The sequence below is a fragment of the Aptenodytes forsteri genome, unplaced genomic scaffold (genome assembly GCF_000699145.1).
Source record: "Aptenodytes forsteri isolate BGI_AS27 unplaced genomic scaffold, ASM69914v1 Scaffold46, whole genome shotgun sequence".
NCBI classification, from domain to species: Eukaryota; Metazoa; Chordata; class Aves; order Sphenisciformes; family Spheniscidae; genus Aptenodytes; species Aptenodytes forsteri.
In genome coordinates, this window is record NW_008794774.1 from 69,757 (window position 1) to 92,004 (window position 22,248).

Consider the following 22,248-nt stretch of genomic DNA (forward strand, 5'->3'; position numbering starts at 1 on the left):
TGGTGAAAGAGGCCAAAGCAAGGAGGGTGTCACCGACCCGCCTCGTTTTGGTGGAAGCCGGCGTGCCGCGGAGAGACCTTGCGCTGGCGGCCCTGCGGCTTTCCGCTGGGCTCCGCGGCTGTGCCTTTCCACGAGGTCACGCTTTTCCTGCAGCGTGGGCCCCCTGGGCCGGTGCGAGCCGGGGCGCACGGGGCGACTGGGGATTGCGCTGCCCCGCCCGAGCCGCCCCGGTGAGACGGGGCGGGCACTGTCCCCCCCCGCAGGGCAGCTCGGCTCGCTCTGCTCCCGGCGTGAGGCGTTGCGGGTGGGGGAGCGGGAGGGGATGCCAAGCGCGGGTCTAACCCGCTGGCTCGCTTGTGCGTGAGCTTCGCCGACAGCCCCGCGGTTGGTCCGTGTCTCTGTAAAGAGGGCTCTTCAGTCCAAAGTGGCAGAACTTGCCGTCGTTCGCTGCCGCCTGCCCGGTGGCGTGTCCTCCATCTCCTCCTGGGAGCCCAAGTTACCACGGTTTTAATGGGTCAGGGTTTATGCTTTAGCTTTTATTTGGGTTTTGCCCAAGGAGCAGTAGAGGTGAAAGACGTGGAATCTGTTTACTTCTCATTTCTGAAAACTTCCGATGCTGCGGACTCCTTTGAGGGAAACCTTGCTTAGGGAGTACCCTCTTCATTCCTGTACGGGACCTTTGGCACCCCAAAATAAACTGCCTCATTTAACTCAAGTGAGGAGACGATAGGATAGAGATTGAGGAAGAAACGTTATTGTGTTCAGTTAGTTTTTGGCCAAGGTGTGAAGTTCAGAACAGGGGTAGGACCAGCACAGATGCTACGCTGCCTCCTGAGGACGCTTCAGTTTATAGCTAGAAATTCTCCTCCGAAACTGTCAAAACATTCTTGTGTACTTAACGTTTAGCATGACCCAAAGTATTTATTAATACTGTGGGATGTTTGGTGGTGGTGAAGTTTGTAGGTTTTGCCATGTTTTTTTAAAAGGTGTTTGAATTGCCTTTTTCAATTATGGGTTAAAATGTAAGCTGTGACTGTAACAGAAGAAATAATAATAACAACCCTGATTTGTGTTGATGATTCAACATGCAGTTCTCTCTGCTTTTCATGACTGGAACATTTGCAATGAAAACTCTTCTACAGGTTTGTTCTCCACGAGGGAAATGTGTATTCACAAGGATGCACTCTTGCACTGGAAGAGGTCCCAGTGCTGTCATATAAACTTGAAGTTTAGAAGTTATCATAACAGAGAGCAGAACCAGCATTGTGTGACTGGGGCATCAACCGTATTAGGAAAATGTTAACGAACTGTAATTTCTGCGGGTAGCTCTTTGGTTTAAATGTTTATTGCATCCTAGAAGCTTATATAGAAAGAAAAATTTTATTACTGTTTAAGAAGTAACACAGGGTTATTGCTAAGGAAGTTCTGCAGCCTACCAACTGTTATGCCAGTGCTGTTGGTCCTTAAAACTACCTGGGTTTTGAACTCTGCATATGTTCACATATTTTCCTTGATACTGAGTCTGTACCAGCTTGGGATACCTAAATACTAGAATACTAGCATATTCCTCTTTTTTTTGTTGTTTTTTTTGTTGTTGTTAAATATGCTTGTCCTTTGTTGGTTTTTTTGTTGTTGTTAAATATGCTTGTCCTTTCCCCGTGTCTCTGAGCGAGAGTCCACACAAACAAGGGAACTTGTTTCCTCAGAACAAACTGAGGAATTAGTTCCACACAAACTGCTATGGTGTACACAGTAAGCAAGAAAAGAGGCGATGGGGAGACTTGTATTTCTCTAGCCTTTATTATGTCAGTGACAGTTTTGAAAATGGGAAAACTTGAAAGTCTGCAGATAGCTAATTGTGTTTGTGGAACAGATGTGCAGCAGCAGCACTTCACATCTGAATGTCCCCTTCTTTTAAACTAAGACTTTTACAGAGAATAATGGGAAGCTGTTATTAGCTTGTCATGCTTAAATGTGCGGGGTCCTGTTTGCTAGGATTTGTATGTTTTGCTTCGTACTGAGCAAAATGTAAATTGTCAAAAGTTTTATCCTGGGCTTGAGTGATCCCTCAGGCCACTGTGGTCAGAAGCGTCAACTTGTAGCACTCGCTGTGTGCCAGGGGGAGGAGTGTGGCTAGTCCAGCGGTCACATCTGAGGGCATCTCAATTGATTTGAGATGCCTATAAGCATGGAGGCTCAAATTAACATCTCTGTTTTTATAGTGAATTGCCTTTTCTCATATGGTAGAATTATACCACAACAAGTTGAAGAGTGAGGGTGGCCTCACTGTCGTGAAAGGCAGGAAAGGGAAAATGTATAAGTATGGTGTTGAAGTTCTTATTTTTTCCAGGAATGAATTTAAGGAACTTTAAAATTCTGTTTTTGTTCTGCTCCTTAGATTTTGAAGCAAGTTTTATTCGCCTGATTGACAAAGTGACCAACGGCTCTCGGATTGAAATAAACCAAACAGGTGAGAGATGTTTTCTCTTCTTCCTCTGTTCTGGTTTTCCCGGCTCTATCAGTTGCTGCAGTGAAATCAAAGTTTTGGCTTGACAGAGGTGGGTGTTCAGATATCATTGACTGAGAAGATCAGAAATAACTAAACTAAGAAGTTTTGTAATAATTGATCGCATGCAAGAAGATTAGCGCTCCACCGTAATGCAGAGACGTAAGGAAACTGTATTGCTCAAGAATTAAAATTAGTATGGTATGCAGGATTTTGTAGTGGGGGAGGTCCCTCTGAACCAGAACAGATTTTTGTAGAAGGCAAGGTTTGCCTTCTACAAAGGCAAACTTCTGAGCAAGACTGCTTGCCTAGTCATGCTCAGAAAAGGGGTTGGTTTGAGCACGAAACATCCCACATAAAAATCTCATCTGGCTCTTGTCCTCTTTTTCTTTTGTTGTTTTTTTAATAAGGATTATGGTTGGTCAGTAAAGCAGACAAACTACTACCAGATATGCCGTGATAGCAATGACCTGATCATCTGGTGAAGATTTAGCTGCTGTGGAGGATAATAATTGCTTGTATCAGCATTTTGGGGATTGCTAAGAGATTCTTGATTTTTGGGGAGAAGGGGAAAGGAGGAGAAATTATGTGCAAGACAGACAGACAGACACTCATGTGCGTTGGCCTATTTATTAATTGCAGACATAGAAATAGCGTGCTGGAAGTGCTACCATCTTTCATAAATTCTTCTGTCTCCAATTTGCCTGTATACATCGTTGCAAAGTGTCTTTATGCTGTAGTAATGGCCAGCGTGCTGACAGCACTCTCATTTGGTTTGCTTCCCTGGCACCTTCCCCAGGTACTACCTTGTATTATCAGCCTGGTCTTCTGTATGGAGGCTCATTGGAACATGACTGCAGCCCCAGTCGTAGTATTGGCTACTATTTGGAAAGTCTGCTCTGCTTGGCACCTTTCATGAAACATCCATTGAAGATTGTCCTGAGGGGAGTAACAAATGACCAAGTAGATCCTTCGGTAAGTAATAAAATTTAAGTACCAGAGGAGGATTTTTTTTTTCCCTTTAAAAAAAAAAATTAGGAAGAAGTGTCTAAAACATGTTGCATTTTTATCATCCCTCGCATGCAGAAGTATCCAGTGTTACTGCACCTGCCAGCAAAGTCTCTGAATCAAACAAGCACCAGCTAAACTGTTCCCTTTCTGCATCTCACTCCAAACTGCAGTTTGTAATCCACCTTTTGACTTTCAGTTCTGTACTGCTTCTGTCTTGTCCCCTGGAAATTCCCTTTAAATGCGATGTGAGACGCTGCCACTTCTCCTGTTCTCTTAGAAATTAGATGGGTTGTTTTTCCTACCCCACATACGTATTTACTGTACAAAGGGGAAATTGTCTTTAAAATTTGTGTGGTAAAGAAGGAAGCTTTCTTTTCTGTTGGATGCTGGACATAATTATACCAATGCTGCTGTGAAGCCTTCTTTCTGTTAGAAACAGAAGTCACATGACAATTATGAAATTACAGTAGCAAAAATATGTAGTAACTGATTCTTCAGAAAGATGCTAGAAGGTATGGTAGATCAAATGACTATGAAATGCTTGCCTTGTTTTCTATTACTGCTGACTTACAGTCCTTTTTTTAAGTGTTGTTACAAAACTGAGCTATGGATAATGTGGGATTAAAACACTGAAGTAATGGTTAGTGGTTATGCTATTTTTTTTTCCCTCGAAAAAAACAAACATAATAGCTTTTGGAGAATAGCACTGCTGTTTACATTTTGAATGGTGATTGGAGACTGCCTGTTTTCCTCTGAGTAGATTAAGGAAACTTTGTCATCTGAAAACTTAACCAGTTTAAATGAATACCAATACTATGAAGTATAATTGCAGATATTAGATGAGCCTCTGAGTCCTGCTGGTATTTATGGCTTTTCAACTGTGCTTCTCTTGTCATTTAAAAAACTTGTTCTCTCACCTGTGGCTCTGTGAGACACCCACATGAGTCAAAGGATGATCGAATTGGGTTATACACAGCACTGTCAAAAAAAAAAAAAAAAAAAGGAAAAGGGGGGAAAAAAGAAAAGTAAAATGGGAAGCATGTTTTGCTGACCTTTTAGTCACCGTGATTAAAAGTACTTAATAGAAATGGTAAGTAGTAAAAATCAAAGTCGTCTCTTTTGGTTGACTCTGTCTTTTTAATCACAATGGAGAAATTCTTGAAGAATTTGGACACGGAGAGCAGTCCAGTCTTAATGTTGCTTTCAAGTAAGTTTGGACACTCATCTAAGCAACTGAGTCTTGATTCTGGAAATTATCCCTTTTCAGGCATCAGCCACATGGGCCAATAGAGATTAAACAATTTTAGTTGAAATGGGTGCGAGAACTTGAGCCAGTTAGTTTGTGCTTGAAGGGGGCTTGCACTGGCCAAAGCTCAGACACAGATGGGTGTTGGCATACATCAGCTGAATCACAGTACCTGACACTAAGTGTAAATAAAATGCAGATGTGCATTCTAAGGAGTTACATCTTAAGTTCATTGTGCTGTAGAAGCACAACTGTAGTTACTGTGACTCAGCTCATGTGTATAACTTTTTAAGTGGTGATAACTGAATACCAATTCCTAAAGCTGGCTTATGTCTGTTTAACTTGCCTGAGTAAACATAAAACCTGGTGCACACAATAAACTACTTCAAGGAGTTTTACAAGATGTTTTGTATAGCATATGGCTCTGCAGGTTGCTGAGACTAAAAGCACAAGTTTAAGTGCTACCCTAAGTGATTTATGTGCTTAAGTAAATGAAAACTTGGTTTTAAATTGATCTGGGCTTTTATTTTTCAGTAGGCAGAAGGTGTTTAGAAACTGGGTGAATGTTTACTACCTATGCTTGCCCAAAAAGGGATGCTTAAGTTTGTCTATCCATATGTACACTTTCTGGCTTTCCAAGGAGAAGGGGGAAAGGCAAACCAATGTAAATATATTGTGGGTAGTTTAAAATGGGCAAGGAGTTTTCCCTGCTGCTCTTCATGTAAGAACCTCTCCATCTCAACTTAGTAGGTAGAGTAGGCAAGACACCTGCTCATCTGCTTTGGAGAATTTTTGTTGGTTTTATTTGTCGAAGGAATATCATGTTTTGTAAACACGTGTCTTTATTTTGGAGCTAGATGACCTCTACAGGATGTATCCTCGTGTGAGTGTATTCAACATCTGTCACCTGCAAATAAATGTACAAAATCACATATGCATGTGTGAAAATACATATGTACATATGTATACATATACACACATATGATCCTATAGCACCCCCTTTGTGCTTGAAAGGAGAAAGTAGTCCTGCCCATCCTCCCTCCATATCTCCTGCTTTCAGCCACACAGTCCTGTGTACTCCAATACCCCAGACACTTTTCAGAGCCTTCCCTAAGCCAGTTCAACTAACTGGCAAAATGGCAGAGAGCTGTACCCCTGCATTTTCTCATGGAGGCATCCACGAGGTAAGTAGCAGGAATGTGCGTGCAGCCAGAGAAGTGGGACCTTTCCCTCATGGTAGCAGTGAGGAGGTAGGCTGACCCACTGGGCTTTCTGAAATCCGTTCTCAGCACTGAGCTCTGAGCTTTTACACAACCTCAAAAATACCTGTTGGATGCCATTGCTGTGTTGTGGGTTTGAGGTTGCTCTTTGCCAGAGACCCCCTTGTCAGGAGGACAAAAGGGAACATGGCAGATCTCCTGCTGTGGGGAGAGTGGAAGTGGTCAAGGCAAGAGGAGGGGCGTTTCTAAAGGATGGCTTGTGGAAGGAGAGACTTCAGCTGAGTTCAGAGTGGCACAGGTCAGGCTGAGTTCCTGGACTATAAATAGTGTGTGTTTATGTTAGCATTTGTTTATATATATTAATAGCCCTCCAGTGGGGTGCAGTGGATAGCTCTTTGACAGCTGGTGCCATTCCAAAAGAGTACTGTGGCCATTGAAATACAGGGTAATGTGCACTTGCTTCGGGTTGGACCATGGTGATAATAGTGTGTGGTGAGTGATACATCCTTAATGAGTGAGAGGCATACTACTTTGCTCGCACTTGTCGGGAAGAGACGTGGCTGTGGAATACCAGCCTGAACTGTTCACTGGCAGCTTACATATGCATTATGTTTTTCTGCACGACCACTGGTGAGACCTGACCATGGATAGCTTGTGGGACCAGCCATGTGGGGCTGGCATATAGAGTTGAGGTAGTTTAAAGTTTCTCTGTATAGAGAGTATATATGTGGGGGGTGTCTTTGTAAAGTGCCTTTTTGAAGCAAATGGAGGTGGCACACAAATGATAGCTCTTATTTTCCTTCCCTTCTCTATGTGTGGTTGCTCCGACAGATACATATGCTGCAGTAACCTGGTTTTAAAATAATCATTCTTAATGTTTGGGTTTGTAAGTGTTGGAAGTTTTTTTACAGCTATGCCGTGGGACTTTCAACTGAAATTACTTTCATGCTGGCATGAGACTAGCATATGAAGTTTTGGCTTGGGAGCAATCGTCTTCAACGTTAATCAAAATTCAGCAGTTGTCTGTAATCCCAGGAAAACAAGAAGTTTTTCTTACTGACTTCTCTGTGGGTTGTTTTTTTTTTTCACTTGCTAAACTCTGATTTCGCTCTTCCCCCACCCCTGAGTCTAGGTCCTTGTCCCCAGAACATAACGCTGTATGTATGGCAGGGATAAATGCTCTTCTGTGCAGTGCTAATGGCTATGCAGGCCAGCTAATCCTTGCCCCTTTTCTAGGTAGCCGTGTGCTGTAGGGTCTGTGACTGTTTTTTTGCAGCTTTGCACTAGCTAAGGGATTCTGCAAACCACTAAAAGATACTTTTTTTTTTTTTTCTTCAATCATTGTAGATTTCTTTAAGGGAAAAAGGTTTGTATTTACACTAGTTTGTGAACAAGCAATGTCTGTGGGACTTAGCAAGTTGTTGGCATTTGTGGTGAATGCATTGGTTTTATGATGCATTTGCTTTGGTACAACTTGGTGTTGTGTTGTTTGCTCTGGAGATGTAATGACTGTCCTTCAAGGGGAGCTGAAGGATGGTTTTATGGCTGAGTATAGGCAAGAGACTAGAAATACGGTTTCAGGTCTCAATTCTGAAGTACTGGACCTCTCCTGCCTGAACTCCCACTCGTCTGCTAAGCAGAACAGCCTTTTTCACTTCTTCAAATACTGCTGATTACCTTCTCTATTTAGGCTGCAGATTTGGAACAGAGACAGTCTCTTATTCTATGTCTGTCTGGTACCTGATAAGTATCATGCCTGGAATTTGCCTGAGGACTAACTATGACAAGTCTTGAGAAACAGACAAACCAGACTCAAAATTGATCCAGCTTCCTAATGCTGGCATAACATGCTTTCTCCAGAGATACAGACTTCAGTCCAGAATTGCAAAAGTGGAAATGGAGGAGGGAAAGGGAGTTCCTAACCTACACAGTGAAGCTTTTCTTTTTTTACTGGCATATTTTCTTTCCTAAGAAAGAGGGAGAAATATGTGTGTAGCTTCGGTGTGAACCAGATCAGCTTGTTGGAACTTCTACCAGTGGTATTCACATGTGTCTGTGTATGTGCGCATGCATGTTAGTAAAGGTTTTTGCTCTGAAAGTCAAATTTGTGTGATTAATGAATACTACTGAGGGGCCGAATTAAGGTAGCCTCGCTGTAAAAAATATAAAAAATTAATCATTGACTTACATTTTTTCTTAATGAAGACAATAAAATATTGATACTACCATTAAAAATAACACCAAATGCCTCTCTGTAAGAAAGAAAGTATGTCGGCCAGCAGGATTTGAAGAACAATGAGAACTGCAGCATACACTGGCAGCTACTCAGGTAGCTCTAACAGGTTGTTCACAGCTTTGTAGGTGAGGTATGTGCTACTACTTTGTCAGTGGCTTGCACTGTCTGCAAAGCGGAGAGAATGAAACTCAAGAATTGTGGATTCTGGCTGAAGGCGTGGGAAGGAGGGTGCTTTTTTTTTCCTGCCTCCTCAACTGCTGTCTACTGCATGTCTGTTTCCTTCACCTGAATTTAGTTCGGTTTTGGTCATGCTGTCCTGGTCCTGTCTCTCCCAAGCTGCTTGTCTTTGGTAACTCCCTGTGCTGTTGCACCACTAAATCATTTTTGTCACCTTTGGCAATGCTACTGAAGTTTCAGTAGAGGGAAGAAGACAGCAGTCACTGTTGTCTTAGGTCAGCTATTAGGAGGAGCAATGGCAAGGAAAATCCTGCTCAGACCTGGATCTGGTGAGCATCTGGCTCAAAGGGAGTACATAGATGATGTGTCACCCACTTCAGATTCTTCTAAGTATTTTGACAGAAGTTACCTAGAAGTATCTGTTTCTCAGAAACATGAAAGGAAGTTCTTGACAAAAGGATGAGGTTCTTCCTGCCAAATTAAGGGCCTGCTCCAAAATGCGAAGGTTCTTGCAATCATCATTTCTTTAGCTGTAGGAATTTTTTAGCAATGACAGAAGAATATAATTTTTTTCAATATCTGTTTTCAGAGAAACAAGTGAGCTGTTTTAGCTGAACCATAATAGAAATAAAAATCAGGCTGAGGAAGAAATCCAGAATAGGAAATTCCACCTCCCAGTAATTTTTTCTAGCTAATTTTTTGAGTAATGAGATACTGCGGTAGTCTAAGAGTAGCCGAAGCTCTCTATGCTGCATTACCATGTCTTCCCATAGAATACCTGGTATGGAGAAGCCTTGTCTTTGTTAGGCACCTCATAATGCAATGATTTTTAAATTACTGACTTCTGTAACTTCCAACAAAGTCTGCTTCTTTAATTCTGCATTCTATAGGTTGATGTCCTTAAGGCAACAGCTCTACCCCTGCTGAAGAAGTTTGGAATTGATGGTGAAAGTCTAGAAATCAAGGTAAGACAATTTGTTCCTTTCTGTTCTAGCACATGTTGAAATGATACTTTTGCACTGCTTCACAGGTCCATATGCTTGCGGCTGGTATCTGTCTCTAGCAGATATCTAGTTGTAGCTACACACATTTCTAAAATTGCCTCTTGTTCTTGGCATGTTTTAAATGGCATACCAGCCACGCAGTGATTGAAGATGTGGTAGAAGAGAGATGCAAAGGCTAGAGGTAGAGAGGGTAAGGAGAAAGTAGTGACTCTTCTTAGTCTCCGAGATCTTTGCAAGCTAAGAAGCCTTTTTGCTTTCTTGTTCCTCTTTGGTTCATTTAATTTCTTTCTCCTTCTACTTGCTCTTCCTGCCTTGTGCTTAGGGCTAGGGAGTAGTAGAATCTTTTGCCTCCTTCACCAGCAGAGGAGCTGGATCTGAGCTGGATCTGTGTTTGGGTGATTGAGGTTTGCTTCCAGTTTGGAAAATACAAGAAAGAAACTTTTCTTTAAAGACTACACTCTTCCCAGGCCCAATAAATCTGGATGTAGAATACATTTTTTAGATTGGAGAAGGAAACTATAGCCTTTCAAAGTTAAGAATGCCCATTTAAAATGTGCGTAGCTGCACTACTAGTCTTTGCTTGTTCTGCCAAGCCCCCTCCAGGTGCCTCCCCCCACCCTGCCCATGGCCCAGGACCCCATGTCATCCCCCTAGGTCAGCCCCTGCTCTAGGGACGGACCAGCTCCCCACAGCCCTGCCCTGCCTGGCCATGGGCCCCCTGAGCCAGACCCACCCATGGGCCCATGTCCCATCCCCATCCTTGTGGACATTGGCTGGGGCAGTGGGACAGGCTTGGGATGGCCAGGCCTGTTTGCAGGAATGAGTTCATTCTGGTCCCCCATATACATACTAAGTATCAAACACTTGTAGACTTTCTTCAGCAGTGAGGTACAGATTTGCTATTAGAGACCAGTCTTAAGCCAAGGTTGCCTTCCTGCTAGAGGTGTTGGTTTTTTGTTTGGTTGGTTTGGTTTTGTTTGCCATTGAGAAGCCATGCCCTACTGTACTTGAGAGAGAGGAGGAAAGAACAAATCAGTTTTTGCTTACAGGTTTGGTGCAAAATCCATTTTTGCCTTTAGGATGTCTTTTTCTCGCCTGTGTTCACATAACACCCCTACTGATAAGATTTTATTATATATGAAATAAAAGCTATCATTTTTGAGTGTGTAAGTACATTCTCTGTGCTCTTTACTAACTTGCTTTTTTTCCTCCATTATTGTTTCTAGATCAACCGGAGAGGAATGCCTCCCAAAGGGGGTGGAGAGATACTGTTTGCTTGCCCAGTGAGAAAGGTCTTGCAGCCCATTCAGTTCACAGACCCTGGCAAAATCAAGCGTATCAGGGGAACTGCGTATCCTTTTTTTTTTTCTGCTTTTAAACAAGTTTGCCTTTAAACAAGTAAGTCTCCCAACTTGAAGTCACAGAAGTGCACCCATGTTGCTGAGCATGTATCCAGATAACACAGGGTGACATTACACAGAGGGATCACACAACTAGATTTCGGGACCGTGTCTCAAAATGGCTGTGTTCAGAACATTGATGTTCAAAAAGAATCCGTAAACAAGTAAATAAATTTAAAACTGAACAGCAGTACTTAAAATCTTTTCAATAACAAGAAAAAGTTAAAATACCTCATTACATCATGTAATGTAGCAGCACTAAAAGGAATTTTACCTTGTGTGTAAATCCAGCAGTAACAAATGTAGTTTTGTTATGCATTGAATAGGTGGCATCTTGGCTGTTAATGAGTCTAGCAGAATGTTGGATGGGAGCTTAAATTTTAGTTCAGTTTACACCTCACTGCACACGTGAACTGAGCTTTTTGTTGTGTTATGAGAATAAATTTGCTAGCTCTTCACCTTCAGTAGTACCGTTGGAGATGGAAGCGGAGGAGGTTTTTCTTCCACACAAAGATAAGGGCACAAAATATTTTTGTGGCGTACTCACTTTTGCAAACAGAACTGCACATCTAGTCGATGTTTTGTTTGGGGTTCTTTTTTCTTTATTTTTCTCTTGTGTCTTTTATACAGTATCTCTCATGAATTTGCTGTCATTGTAGGAAGAAGGCAGAAATCCTTTACAGGCAAGGTATACTAAAGGTTGTATTTCCTGAGCTCCTGCTCCCTCTTGAGCATTGGCCAACTTGTAGTTTAATTTGCGATTATGAGACTCCCAAATATGATCAGGCTTTGATTACTCAAAAGGAAAGCAGGAATGGGGGCAGGTTTCTTGCCAGAGGTGCAGACTTGGAGCCTGCTCATCCTTTCACTTCATGGCATACCATCATAATTGTGTGTGAGAACAGCATGCTTTGACCTCTGTTTCCAACTGCGGCATTTGCATGAGTGCAGCATTGCCAAGTGAGACCAATTTTACTGGGTGCATGTGCTGTAGAATAACAAAGGAGGCAGCTTACTGTGCTTTTGGTGGTGTTTGTCATGGTCTTTCCGTGAAGAAAGTAATTTCCTTATGCCCCTGTCCACCTCTGTAGTAAGTAGTTCAATCCTCTGTTTCTGTGTGAAGGAGGAAGCAATGATCATGGCTTTAGTGCCATCTTTCTAAATTGACGTTAATACACAGTGCCATCCACTTTGACTGGATTTGGTCAATGTATGTGAACTGCAGGTTTTTGAACTTCCACTTTCCTTCAGGTTTTCCTGGGCTTTTTCTCAGGGATAAAGGTTTGCCTTTAGTAAGGCCGGTGAGAGGCAGTCTCATTTTAGTTTGGCCATTAAGTGTCCTTCAAGCCAATAGAAAACAAAACATCTGGAAGGATAAGTGCTTAAGTCTTCTATATGTGCATTTTTGTCCCTTCAAGATTCAGCTGAGCAATTCTGCTTCCTCACAGATGGGGAGCTTGTGTTGCAGCTTGTGTTGACCTTTTATAGTCATCCAAAATACTGAGTGCACCAACTGTGCAGAACGATCAGTTTTCTGATTATTATTTACTGATTTTGCCATTAAGATCTTAAAGCTTTTGGTTTACCCTACTCCCCAAGAGCATGCAGTAGAAATTTGTAGAAAAGGAAACTCCCTTCTGCAAACTAGGAGGTTTGAGAGTGTGTTTCTCTGCATTGCTATGTGCATGTAGGTGCAGATGGGTGGTTAAGTGTGCAGAGCATGAGTCTGCATTATGGTTGGGATGGAATTTGGAGCACAATGTGCTTTGTAAATTTGAAGATCTGTCAGGAATATCACTGAAGCAGCACCTGAGTAAAAGGGCACAAAGGCAGTTCATCTCTTGTGTACTGTGAGGAGGTGGGTTGGGGTGAGCAGGAAAGTGGTAATTTCTTCTTCCCTGGAACCGTTACCTTCAAATGTTGAGTCACTAGAGAACCAGTGAGCTTGATAACCTTACAGCACTGCAAAATAGTTAGAGAGAGCAAAGATTTTTTTTTAGCCTTTTAAAATTAATTTTTTCTTTCATTAATACATTTGTCTTTAATTTCATCTGCCTGATTTCTCCCTGATAGAAATAGAAAGACAGGATTTCTTGCAGCTAATTCAGAGAAACTTCACCCGTCACCGTCTTTCAATAGTATATGAGGAGCAGAGCACGCAGGGCTTCCTCCATCATAAGAAAGCACAGGATGACAGAACAGTAATTTCAAATTATTGAAGGGCATTTTGAAGATAGATGTTTACCTAGTCATAATAAGCTGTTCTTATGCACGTGTTGTGTGTACCTCACTTCAACATATATCAGCGAAAAGACTGTATAAAGCACTTATGCACTTGTGCTTCTCTAAGTACAGGAAAATGGACCAGCGCTCATGAATGGATATATATGACAAAAACACATTTTTCTGAAATAATGTATTAGGACCTCTTGGCCACTTTTTTCAGTCTCTGGTTTAAATTTCTTTTGTGACCACAGTGAATTCCTTAGCTTGGAAATGTAGATACTCTGTCAGAGTGTCACCACAGATGGCAAACAGAATGGTGGAATCTGCAAGGAGCATCCTGAATAAATTTCTCCCAGACATTTATATCTACACGGATCACATGAAGGGGGTGAGCTCTGGAAAGTGAGTATCCAGGATTCACAGGGAACAGAAATGTAATTCTGCATTTGTTCATCTGCTGGGGTATTCTGATTTGTAATTTCATTGAGTTTTAGACCATGATCTTCCATTTTGCTGACTTGAAATAAATATTCCTCACAGGGAAAAAATGGAATGATTCACTAGAGAAGTTTGTTTTACTCGTGGTAGAGGGATAGAAGTTGTGTGTTTTCTTAAACAAGGAATGTAATACACTGTTACTGCCGCTAAAGGCAACTGAGCTCTCTTCAGTTTTAAACCTGTTGCTTTGAAGTGAGATTAAGATCAGAGGTGCCATGGTATGTTGTGAAAACTAACATTCAAACTTGACTATACACCTTCTGATGGAAATGGTAGTATTAAGGATGGGACCAAACTGTTTCAGAAAGTGTTAGAGCTGTATGGGTTGTCTTCTGCTTTACCATTACATAAATAGCTGAAAGAGCGTCCATTCACTAGCGAGGACTGGAAAATGGAGACATTACTGTACTTCCACAGATTTTGTTTGCCAGCAGAATACAGAAGTGATGGATGTGATTCAGACAATTTTACTGATATCTGTCAGCTTTGTTGTCCTCTAGTCACTTTTCATTGAGGTTGAAGGAGTTCTGGATAACTAATCTGTTAGTCTTCCGTCTGTATGCTCAAATCCAAGCATGCACATTTTCTTTCACTGTTTCTGCTTTTTGAAATATTACCTTAAAGAAAACTTGTTGGGTTTGCAAGTTTACAAATCTAAAAATTGTTGACTCACTTTTAAGTATTTTTCCTCTTTTCCAATCCTTCATCATACTTAATATCCTAAGTTAGTAAGTCTTGTGGCTCCAGACTGTTAACAGTGATCAGAATTGCAAAAACTTTTCTGGGAGCTGTGAAGTTTTGGGTTCTTACTTTGTTTTTTATCTCTCTATAAAGTGGAAAAGCCAAATGAATTGGGTCAGCAGCATCACATTTACTACTTGCATGGGTAGCCCATGCAGAGGGATAAATAATAGTATGGGAAGATGAACTGAATCCCTCTCTGCCTTGCTGGTGCATGTGGCTTTCTGATGCTGCGGTGCTGTCACATTCAGCATAAGTATGGCGCCAGTACGATTGCAGTGTACCTGATACTAACATTGTGACACTTTGGCAAAGCCTTTTTTATTACTTGGTTCCCAGTGCTTCTGTGTGTCTTGGCAGGACAAGGAAGCAAGGCAATATGCCTCGTCATTTCCAGTGCTGCCTCTGGTGATGAGTAAGACCAGCAAGGACTAGTTCAGCCCATCTGTACCCAGCCCAAACCAAGTCCTGATTTTATAATATAAAGCGTTGAACTTCAGCCCTTCCACAGTGCCAAAAGCTTCAGGGAATACATATCTGAGCATCTTCTGCCCCATGTAATGTCTCTCTAAGCAGAAACTTCCCGGTTCTGTTTTGAGCATTTGCAGCAAAAAGTTTGTGCAGATGCTTCCTAATACTGTCTGCACATACATGAGGCACTGGATGATTTTAATTTTTATTTAGGCAGATTGCCACATGCTACTGAACACTAACAACATCTGCCAGTGGGTATAGTTATTAAAGGATACTTGTCCAAAAAATAGCGTCTTTGACACTGTTCTTGTCTGGCTGTCTAGATCTCTATCTCTCTTTCAGAGGAAAGAAAGGAGAAGAGAAACATCTTTAACATACCTTCTGTGTTGCTCAGCAAGTGCAGGCAGTTAAATATGGGTGGGAACCACTGATATCTTTTCATTCCTGCCCTACTGAAATGCCTCTGGAGGAACTGTTGTTTTTCTGGCACTGGGAGAGTTTGTGTGTATTGGTGTTTGATTTTGTGGTTTGTTGATGTTGGTGACATTCCTTACAGTTTTGGGTCAGTGTGACTATTTTAATTAAAAAGTTTGGGTGGTGGAGGCAGCAGGAGCCCAAAACTGTGGGAAGTTGTTAACCTTATTTTGAATGGCTAGCTACTGGTGCTTTTCCAGAGCCTGTAAGAGGATCTTGTGACTTTTTTTTCCTTCCTTACAACTTTCTGATTTCTCAGCAAGCTGTACTCAGCCATCTGTGACTTTCTCGTAGCAAAAATGTTTCTTAACTCTCACAGTAGCATTTTGTAGGATCCTAAGCTCTGAGGAAAATAGGGGGGGGGGTGTTTTCTTTCTTCAAATCATATGTTCAGAACTCTTAGACGGTTGTAATGATTTGGATGGTATTGAACTGAAAGTGAAAAGAAGTGATTTGAAATACAAGTAATGTGGATCAGACTTTCTTTTTATTCTCCTGCTTGGTGCCATGGCTATGGCTTCAAGGGCAAGAGCTTGATCCCTAAAGAAAGTTAGTTTTGGTTTTGAATGTCACAGAGAAGAAACTCCAGATACCTTTGAAATTTTAATCAAATATGAATTAAATAAATGTGAAAGAGACTATTTTTTTTAATAGAGGGGGATATTTCTGAGGTTTGGATGTTTTTTGGTTTGTTTTTTTTTTCCTTTTTTCCTTTTTAAAGAGTTTGTGCCAGGAATAGCCAGCACAGTGTGTTTGGGGCAAGTGGTACTGGGTTTAACTCTTAAATACTGTTGTTAATGTTTTTCCAGGGTGAATCAAATGTATAGAACAGGAGATTTGTCAGCAAGTCCAGATTCCCAGTGTTGTCATATGAGAGGAGCTGTTTGTGACTTGAGGAGGAGGTTGGCTGGAAGTAGTTCTTGGCTCATTACTTGGTTTCTGTCCTTAAATCAAATGCACTTTTCCCCTTTCTTTCAGATCGCCAGGTTTTGGCATGTGCCTTACTGCAGAAACCATCAACGGCACTATTCTCAGTGCTGAGCTAGCCTCAAACCCTCAGGGCCAGGGAGCAGCTGTGCTTCCTGAGGAACTTGGCCAGAATTGTGCTAAGCTGTTGCTTGAGGAGGTCTACAGGGTAAGTGGCCAATACGTTTTGCGTGTATAGCTGTAGGGGAAGAAGGTAATGACATATTGGTAAAGGAAGAGGTGGTTTGGGGGCACCCTCAGGCTCAGATCCAAACAGATAAATGATCTGATGCTGCCAGTATCTTCTTCATCCAGGTAAGGAGTGGTTTTGAAGGGTTCCATTGACAGTGTAATGACTCACTGGGCCATGTTATTTCCCATGTCCAGGAGATGTAACTATGAATCATAGTAGTGGCAAATTTTTCTTTTGTTGCTTTCTGTCTGCAACAGAGTTCAGTTGGCTTCACATGGGCTCTTACTTTTTTAATAAAAAGTTGGAGGGGTAATAGAGTCAATGCTTTTAAACTAGTGGTTGGAATGGGGCATTATGAGTGGGAGAACATATGAGGAAGAAGAAGCGGGGGGGGAGCAGCTAGCCTCAATGGTGGCTGCTTTATGGTGATGATGACAAAGTCAAATGTGCTGAGATCTGTTGGTTGTGTGAAGAATTGGCTGACTGGTTTGTTGGAAAGGAGCTAGGACAGTGTTTGCATAGGAATCTTAAGTGCATCACAGTCTTCCGCGGAGTAATTTTTTTTTTGTATTAAAATGTTTTTCATTTGTGGTGAGACTTTTAGTGGGTGACCAGCTTTCAGTCTTACAAATGATTTGGCAATTAGCATCATAGCGAGTTTCTGATTTAATAAAGAACCTACCTGCTTTTGTTGTGTATCTCCACCAAGGTTAAAAAAAGTAGCTGGTAGTATTGACAAAAGACATTTGGCCTTTAGGAGGCAGTCATCTACAGATTGTACTCACTGTTTTAAAAAAAGTAATTGCTCTGAACTGGAATAACCTGATAGGACTTTGCAAAGTATTAAAATTGCCGTTAATAAGATTCTGCATTAGGTAATGCAGATATCAATTATAAAAATATCCCTTAACCTCATCAGTCACATCCATGCCTGTAGTTCAGATTGTTCATCTGTGCCCATGTTATCATTTTCTTTCTCTGCTGCAAACCCTTCATCTGTCTTGAATTACCAACTTGCCCACTTGTTCCAGTCTTCCATTAATATTTTGTCTTTGTTTATTAGGTATATGCACCATGTTGCTAGAGGACCTTCCCTTTCTAGCCCAGGGTTCTTATCTCATAGAAACACCACAAACAAATATTCTTCCTGGGTATAGTCCAGACCCCTTGAATTTGAAAGTCCAGCATGCATGGAGAATGCAGTCACAACTAGTGACTGAAACATCTGTCTGTTTCTACAATTATGTAGTGACAGGTAGCTATTTTTATTTGAGGGGTGAATTGTAAAATCTTTCAGCTTCCCCTCCGCACTCCCCCACCTCCACCCCCCCAAAAAAAACCCCTAAAATTTGGTAGGTTTGTTTCTTTGTGTAAACTTCTTGGAAAACATATTCAGGTAGTCAGATGATTGAAGGCCTCAAAAATCCAATTTCTACATACTTCTACCAGCAGCAATAGGTATTTTTTTCCTTTGAAAACCATCCAGCACTTGACAGATTGAAACTAGTTAGGGAATTTGTCCAGATATTACACTCTCTTCAGAGTCAGATGTCAGAGAACTTCTGAAATGAAGAGGGCTGGAAAGACCTGAACCAGGTAATTTTCTGCATTAGTGTACTGCAGCCATTTGAATGTGATGAGTTAAATTCTGCAAAGCACCAGGATAGTAAGGATCTTGGGACAACAGAAAAAAAGCATTTGAGGAGGAAACAGGGTCAGGCAAGTATTTGAATGATAAAGTGGTAGGCCATGAGGTTTCAATGTCTTTGAAGATCAGATTCTGAATGAATGAGGTTGTTAGCTGTGGCCTGCTATGGTTCCGCTAGTGCTCCTGGAAGGCTCTTTTATGTGTGGACTGCTTCAGTCCAAGAGTGACTGACAAGTGCTGAGCAGTTTATGGACTGCTTGTGGTCCTCCAGTGCGGCAGCTCACGGTGGAAAAGTTCTTGTTAATTAGCATTTTTGGCTATTGTGCTGCTTATCCACTGGAGTGCTCAGTCCTTATTCAGTGTTTATAAATTCCCTGCTCCCTCTGTCATGGCAATATGGTGGGTTTTGTTCTGTAGTTTTCAGAATGCACACTTGAATTTATGTATGACACACATGCTCACACAGCGCTAGCCAGGAATTTGGGAAGATGGGCTTTCTCATTGATTTTTTTTTTTGAGCTTAGGTCAGTTTGATCTAGTGTTGACCCCAGAGAGGATAGAAAAACATGTTGCAAAGCGTGCAATGTTTGTTTAGTTTGAAGATACTTTTTAAAGTTTCTTTGCCTAGATAAGATGTCTAGTGAAACAGTAAAAATTTGGGAAAGCTGTGCGTGGAGCAAGAATAGGTTGCTCTGAACAGGCACTCTTTACTCTCTTTACACCAGCTGCTTGCTGAATACAGGGCTCAAGGGAGAATTTGTCTCCCTGTGTTTAGATCCTCTCTTTGAGATTGTTCCTCCATCTGTGTCTTTGCCTGTAGGTACCATACTGCAGGAGTGAGGGAGGGTTGACTAGAAAAGGGCATCCTGGGAGCATTGGAGATAATTCTCTGTAGAAGGATTTTAGCTGATGGGGTCACCCACAAATCTGCTGGAGTTCATTACTGTTTAAAGGGGCCCAGGGACATCTCTTAAAGTGCTTGCTTAATGCTTGCTGTTACGTGAACTTTACCACCTAGGAAATCTAAGCATTTGAGTCTTGCTATGTGAAGTGCTAAATGGTTCCTTTTACTAAGCCTTCAAAAAGAAATGAAAGAGGTCGTATGATTCTTGGAATCAGTGGAGCTTTTTTTATGTACATTTGTTGATGGAAAGATATCAGAGCTAACTGACTAATAATAAGGGCACAGTGGTAATTACACTGGCCCTGAAAGAGGGAGCATGGAGTGACTGGCTAGCATTGTCTTTACAAATCCATATGGAGTTCTTACCTAAGCTTAATTGTAGAAGGCCAGTAAGGATTTTCCTCGTCTTTGAAAGGCGTTGGTTATGGAAGCTTTATGTAGCAAGTGATTGGCAGACTGGGAAGGCCTGGAAGAACTGGAAAAGGATTGAATGTTTATATTCCTTGTGATCATGAAAAATAGGGGAGGATGCAATACCTATTTAAGGCTGTGTTCTTTAATGAAGAAAGGTTGATGTTAGGGGGGCTTGGAGAAGCAGGAGGGGTAAGGCTGTTTGTGTTATTTAACTAGAGCTAAAATGAGTGAAGCATTTCCCCTGAAGGCTTAATTTTCAAGATGGCCTTACTTCAGTGTGACAAGGCTCTGCTCCATTCTTCTGGGGAAGAAAAAAAACCCAACAAACCAACCAGCCCTCTGCACTTCACATAACAAATTATTGAGGCATGCAAGTATGTACCGTACGGCTAAAGGAGGAAATTGTGTGTATGCCAAAATATAACCAAGACTAAATCAGAGCTGGGGTCAAGCTCAGAAGAATAATCCTCTTCGAAACACTGTTGTCCAATACCCAGAGTTGTGGTATTTGTGTGTGCATGTCAACTGTGGTATTTGTATAACAACATTTCAAAATGGACGGGATTTTAAGTGATCTGTGTCTCTAATTGTCACATCCAGCTGGATCTGGCTCGGTTGTCAATGGAAACAATAATGGAGAAACTGCCATAAACTGAATCAATATGGACTAGAAGCTGCATCCTAGGTTGGTAACAAGTGCCAGCTATTTTGGAACAAATGTCAGTACTTTAGCTCTGACTTTGCCCATCCCATTTCTCTTGGGAGGGTTGGTTTTGATTTTGGACTCTTGAGTAAGTAAGTGGCAGGTGGGTTGAGAGAAAAAAGTTGGGAGCGGCATGTCCTTCATTTGGCACAAGTTACTGTTCTGTCATCATTAGATTACAAGCAAATCACTTAATTTCCCTGTCTGGCAACTGCCCATGTGGGAGTGGGCATAACAGTGCATTGCTAATGCACAACAACAGTGGGGACGGCTGACTCACTGCAGCAAGAGAGCTTATGTAAGCAGCTAGGACGTGATGGATGCATCCTGTTTTGCTATATTGTTTAGGACGTGGTTGTCTCCATGCTGATTGAAGCTTTTGTATAAATTTGGTCATAAAAATAGATGTTTTATAATGTTTTCAGCTTTAGAAAAGCAAAAACAAGCTCAAAAAATGTGAAGTTTTCATCCAAGTGATAAAGAGCATTTTGAATTATTAACCAAACTACAAATACAGAAAGCCCTGTGTCAGGAATACTTCTTAAACTCTCAGCTGCTTCTTGCACATGTTTCAGATTCGCAAATACAGCTGGTGAGAGCTGTGGCTCTAGATGGCACCAGCAAATTCTGCAGGTACACTGTTCGCTCAAGATAAAGCACAATTTTTATCAGTCCCATAGAGGGCATTAGGTTGAGTGCCTGAACTTCACTTTGGTATGGCAGGTTCATGCAGTTAAAAGGGCAAGGGCTGCTGTAAGAGCATGTTGCGAGGAGTTAGGTCATGATAGTGAATGTAATGAAGATGTTTCCTTTGTTGTGGTGTATAATTTGTTGCAAGAAGTGCAGGAGGCTTTTTTCTGAAAGGAGCTGAGACTTGTCACACTGAAGCAAGGCCATCTTGAAAATTAAACCTTCAGTAACTGTCCTTGGAAAGGTCCTCCTTTCTGCCCTCTCACTGAGTAAACGTGCTGAGGGTGTCACATCATTGTGTTTTCTTAATCTGTGTAGTCCAAAATTTATTTTGCCCCTCCCTTGCCTTTTTGGATGGTGTTAGCTCTTAAAATGAGGGCAGGTTACTCCTTGCCCACAAAGGTGACTGTCAGTTTACCTCATTAGAGAATTTGTTTTTAAAAGGATGAATTTTTAGTTCTGCTCTCTCCAGAGACCCTATTCAGAGGGCTTAGCAGTAGGCCTGATCCAGCAGGAAACTGTTCATAGATTTCATGTGGCTGTGGATCAGGACGAATGGACAGTCCGAAATAATGTTATGCCAGATACTTTTTCTATTTTTCAATGCGTTTGCATAGTAATAGTTGGTAAATTCTCTCTACAGCAGTCTTGACTGAAAGTATCCCTTTTAATTTGCGTTCAAGCTTTGTAAACGAAGAAAGCTTTCCTATTCTAATTTACGTATGCATCATGGTTAACAACTTCCACATGCAAAACAATTTACCATGCATGTATGACTTACTACAGTCAAATATGTACAAGACTATGTGTAGTTCTACATAATTTTATGCATGGCTTTTTCACATAGCAGTAAAAAAAAATTTCCCATTTTAAATATAGGGGAAAAAATGTTTGCAAATGTAAAACCACAAAAGTTAGCAGCAAGGGCTTAGGTGGATGTGTGTGAAACAACTTTTAACTTGCTGTTTTGCACCTGCTAATGCTGAACTATTTGTCCGAATGTAACTTTATAGTTATGATAAAGTGCTGCGATTCATGGTATCGTCAAATGCACATGAAGTATAATTAATACCTATTTTCAACTTAATGCAAAGAAATTCTTCAGTGCTTACATTCTGTGATGTTAGAAGAGAACAGGTTGGGAGAGGTGGGAGGGATCTTTAATGTGACCTTGTTACTGCTGTTTTGTTTTAGTTCTGTTCCTTTCCCAGCCTGCCATGTGAAATTAATTTGTCGTTGTTAAAAAATCTAGATTTTTATCTTTTTGGCCCTTGAAAATTGGGAGCGGTAATTCAGCCTTTTAAGTGTATCTTTCTCCTTCATTACTCTCCTCCCATCCCAATTTCTGGTTTGTACAGAGATTAATTATTAAAACATTGTGGTTTGCAGGGAGGCTGTGTAGATTCAACAAATCAGAGCCTTGCTCTTCTCCTCATGACCCTTGGACAACGAGATGTTTCCAAAGTCCTGTTAGGACCTCTGTCTCCATACACGTAAGTTGTTTCGTTCAGTTTAAT

The 22,248-nt window shown here is 41.4% G+C and overlaps 1 protein-coding gene across 1 annotated transcript in view; it reads left to right on the forward strand.

Annotated features, from left to right (window-relative positions):
* The window catches only part of RCL1 (RNA terminal phosphate cyclase like 1), a 28,482-nt gene that overhangs the window by 974 nt on the left and 5,260 nt on the right, over positions 1 to 22,248 (forward strand). Inside the window, exons 2-8 of the mRNA XM_009274300.1 lie at positions 2,399 to 2,470; positions 3,306 to 3,481; positions 9,287 to 9,361; positions 10,627 to 10,751; positions 13,303 to 13,428; positions 16,192 to 16,348; positions 22,121 to 22,224. Coding sequence (XP_009272575.1) covers positions 2,399 to 2,470; positions 3,306 to 3,481; positions 9,287 to 9,361; positions 10,627 to 10,751; positions 13,303 to 13,428; positions 16,192 to 16,348; positions 22,121 to 22,224 — 835 coding nt within the window. The remainder of the gene's footprint in view (positions 1 to 2,398; positions 2,471 to 3,305; positions 3,482 to 9,286; positions 9,362 to 10,626; positions 10,752 to 13,302; positions 13,429 to 16,191; positions 16,349 to 22,120; positions 22,225 to 22,248) is intronic.